Source organism: Lucilia sericata, unplaced genomic scaffold (assembly GCF_015586225.1).
Source record: "Lucilia sericata isolate MDLA Ls3-8-SP2 unplaced genomic scaffold, ASM1558622v1 Contig001848F_arrow, whole genome shotgun sequence".
NCBI lineage: Eukaryota > Metazoa > Arthropoda > Insecta > Diptera > Calliphoridae > Lucilia > Lucilia sericata.
The window spans coordinates 1-4,368 of record NW_023995742.1 but is presented as its reverse complement, the minus strand read 5'-3'; the positions used below and the strand labels follow the sequence as shown (position 1 = coordinate 4,368).

Sequence of the window (4,368 nt, the reverse complement as noted above, 5' to 3'; positions counted from 1 at the left end):
CTGAAGTTCAAGAAACTTCTAAGGCTAACTACGAGAAACTTCTTACTGACAACGAGAAACTTCTTACTGACAACGAGAAACTTCTTACTGACAACGAGAAACTTCGAGCTGAGGTTAAAGCTGAAGTAAAGGAAACTTTTAAACACTTAGCTGAAATGGAAGCAAAATTTCAGGAAAGTTCAAGAGCCACAGAAGAAAAAATTCTGGAAGTGTCTGAGGTTATTAATAGCAAAGTAGATGGCATTGACAAAAATGTGTCAGACTTAGAAACAAAGATGAATAATCTGCAATATCAAGAAGGAGCTGTACGAATCATTCCAGAAACCTCGAGTAGAATAAAAGCCCCTAGTTTTGATGGCACCACACCTTTTAATGTGTTCAAGTTCCAGTTTGAGACAGTTGCCATCAGAAACATGTGGAATAATGAAGAAAAAGCTATAGAATTGATCTTAGCCTTAAAAGGAGGTGCTTCAGTAGTTCTTGAGAGCGTACCAGTGAGCAACAGAAATAATTATGACGACATAATGGAAGCACTACAACGCAAGTACGGTGGAGAACATAAAAAGGAATTATACCGAATGGAATTGCGTGGCAGAGTGCAGAAGGCCAATGAGACACTACAAGACTTTGCATTGGAAATCGAGCGATTGATACAGCTTACTTATCCAGGAGAACATCACCCGTTTTTGGATATTTTCAAGATAGAGGCATTTGTAAATGGCATACGTGATCCTGAGATAAAACATGCGGTTTGTGCCACACCAAAGCCATCATTCGCTGAAAATGTCTCATTTGCGCTGGCACAAGAAACGGCTAAAATAATTTCAAAGCCACAAATATTCAAGGTACGAAATGTCGAGGTTGTCGCTGAAAACGAAAGGAATATAGTCACTGAGATAAAAGAGGCAGTTTTAGAGGCTTTAAATGAGAAACAAAATAAAGCCAAAATCAAATGCTATAACTGTGGAAAAACCGGACATATTCAGCGAAACTGCAAAGCACAAAGAAAACGTACCAGATCGGTCTCACCGCCAAGAAACAACCAACAGGTAAATCATCACTCATCACAAGAATCACCTTTAAATTAAAACGAGCTAGCACTGAGGGGCAAGAGCTAGCTCCCACATATGACGGCCCCACAATCTCCATATCAGTAATGCAGCAGAAAAATAGTAATCTAACTGCTGGTGGATACATCAATGGTCGAAAGCACATTTTTACTATAGACACAGGAGCGTCGCAGTCTATTATTAGACCAGATTTAGTTAAGAAAACAATTGAACCACTATGCGGGGTAAGATTACGCACCGCCACTGGAGAGCCTGCCACTGTCTATGGTAAAGTAAATGCGAAAGTAATCATTGCCAACATAAGCGTAGATCATGTATTTATTGTTGCCGATATCGTGGATGAGGTAATCATTGGTGCAGACTTCATGATTATGCATGGCATTAAATTACATTTGGGACCAAATGTTATGATTTGGCGAAATGTTGAAATACCTCTTGATGTCGGATATCAAAGCAAGGCTCAAGTAAAAAAACTAGTTGCTATTGAACATGAAAAATTGCCTCCACAGTCAGAGGTTTTGATATGGGCCCGTATGGAGGGAGATTGTGAGGACAACAGTTTGTGGGTAGTAGAACCAGCAGAGGGCTAAAACCCTCGTCAAACCCTGTAAAAACAAAATAGTTCCCGTAAGAGTTCTTAACTTGTCCAGCTTTGAAAAAGTCATAAAGCCAAATTCCGAACTAGGTCAATGTGCTTCAGCAGAGGCTGTAGTCAACTGTGTGAAAAATCCTGCAAATAAATCCATCAAAGAACATGAGCTACTAGCGGAATATGTGGGAAAATGGGTAGAAAAGCTAGCGCCGTCAGATAAAAATAAAGCCAAACAACTTCTGAAGAGACATGCATCTGTCTTTGCTTTAAAAAGTGAAAATCAAGGTAGAACAGCAATTGTAAAACATCAAATAGATACTGGCGATGCGAGACCAATAAAGCAGGCCCCCAGAAGTATTCCTTTAGCAAAACGAAGCGAAGTGAAGTTAGTGAAGTTAGTGAACGAAATGGAGCGGAACGGCGTAATCGAACCATCTTCTAGTCCTTGGAGCTCGCCCGTGGTTTTAGTTAAGAAGAAAGATGGCAGCACAAGATTCTGCGTAGATTACAGAAAGCTGAATGATGTCACCAAGAAAGACAGCTATCCGCTACCTAGAATTGATGATACTCTGGACACGCTAGCTGGAACAAAATGGTTCTCCACATTGGACTTGCAAAGTGGATATTGGCAAGTAGAGATTGCAGGCAAAGACAAAGAGAAAACTGCATTTAGTGCTAGTGACGGATTATGGCAGTTTAATGTAATGCCCTTTGGACTCTGCAATGCTCCAGCAACATTCGAGCGCTTAATGGAACATGTATTAAAAGGACTTCACGGAAAGACATGTTTGGTGTATCTCGATGACATAATTGTCATGGGAAATACTTTTAATGAACACCTTAAAAACCTTGAAGAAGTCCTTAAAAGAATATCAGCGGCTGGACTAAAACTCAGTGTAAAGAAATGTGCATTGTTTCAGAAGGAAGTGAAATATTTGGGGCATCGCGTAACAGCAGATGGAATATCAACAGATGAAGATAAAATAATAGCTGTAAAAGACTGGCCACGGCCGAAAAATCTCCATGAATTGCGAAGTTTTCTTGGCCTCTGTACGTACTACAGACGATTTGTTCCAAATTTCGCCAGTGTAGCTGCAAGCTTACATGAATTGACCAAGAAGTCGCAACCATTCCATTGGGGTGAAGCACAAGAATTAGCATTCCAAAAGCTCAAGGATCTCTTATGTAAGGCACCAATTTTGTCATATCCCATACCTGGAGAAAAGTTTGTGCTGGATAGTGATGCTAGTGGATACGGAATAGGCGGTGTGCTTTCCCAAGTAATCGATGGAACTGAAAGAGTCATCGGATACTTCAGCCGAACGCTTTCAAAGCCTGAGAGAAACTACTGCGTTACTTGTCGCGAACTCCTAGCAGTAGTTGAGTGTGTCAAACACTACCATAATATCGGCTAAAGAAGAAGGTAAAAGACCAGCCCGCAATGAAATATCTGCAGAAAGTCCATTAATGAAATCCTATTGGGCTCTATGGAATAGTCTACAAGTGTTAAATGGCTGCCTATACCGAATATGGGAAAGTGCAGACGGAAAAACGGTGACAAATCTAATTGTGGTACCTGCCTCTAAAATAAATGAAGTATTGAAAGAGTTCCATGACGGTCCAAGTGGTGGACATCTTGGTGTGACGAAAACCATAGAAAAGGTAAAACAACGGTTTTATTGGGTCGGTTGTCAACAATCGGTAGCCGATTGGATTTCAATTTGTCCACAATGCATAGCAGCCAAAGGTCCAGTAAGAAAAAGTCGTGGACGACTTCAGCAGTACAACTCAGGTGCGTCATTTGAGAGGATTGCAATGGATGTAGCAGGCCCTTTCCCTGTTAGTGATGCCGGAAACCGTTATGTTCTAGTGGTTATGGATTATTTCAGCAAATGGCCAGAGGTGTATGCCATTCCCAACCAGGAAGCTAAAACAGTCGTAGGTGTGTTTGTGAACAACTGGATATGTCGTTATGGTGTACCATTGGAGTTACATTCGGACCAGGGCAGAAATTTTGAATCCGCTGTGTTCAAAGAAATGTGCGATTTATATGGAATAAGAAAAACAAGAACAACTCCACTGTATCCTCAATCAGATGGCATGGTCGAAAGATTCAATCGCACACTGGAGGAATATTTGAGAAAAGTGGTTAGTGCACATCAGAAGGACTGGGATGAACACATACCAAAATTTCTGCTGGCCTACCGAACAGCCGTTCACGACTCCACCTCTCGAACACCTGCAAAAATTATTTTCGAAACAGAACTCAAGCTGCCTGGTGATTTAGAATTTGGTATAAAGCCGTCATCAAAAAGTAAGGATGATGAAAACTTTTCCCAAGAGCAAGATGACCTTAATGAACTTCATGAATTCGTGCGGAGACGAATAAAATGACTAGTGATAAAATGAAGGCCAGATACGATCGAGCAGTAAATTCTGAAGGATTTACCGAAGGCCAGCTAGTACTACTGTATAGCCCACAACGTAAAAAAGGTTTATCCCCTAAACTGCAAACTCACTGGGAAGGACCGTATGTGGTGATTAAGAAATTAAACGACGTAGTCTACCGAATACAGAAATATAAGAGCCCGAGAAGCAAAATGAAGGTTGTACACCTAGAACGACTAGCTGCCTATGGGAAAGGTGAATCTGTGCCTATTCGGGACGAACAGGCTTAAGCGGGGGACAGTGTTACGAAATTGAATT

General features: G+C 41.0%; 1 protein-coding gene across 1 annotated transcript; it reads left to right on the top strand.

Annotated features, from left to right (window-relative positions):
* Positions 1–274: 274 nt before the first annotated feature.
* On the top strand, positions 275–1,653 carry LOC119612852. The gene has a single exon (XM_037968727.1). It carries the CDS (start codon positions 276–278, stop codon positions 1,086–1,088), a length of 813 nt encoding a protein of 270 aa, XP_037824655.1. The 5' UTR covers position 275; the 3' UTR covers positions 1,089–1,653.
* Positions 1,654–4,368: the final 2,715 nt, after the last annotated feature.

Coding starts and splice junctions, on each gene's coding strand:
- LOC119612852 (XM_037968727.1), top strand. CDS start 276: ATGAATAATCTGCAATATCAAGAAGGAGCTGTACGAATCATTCCAGAA.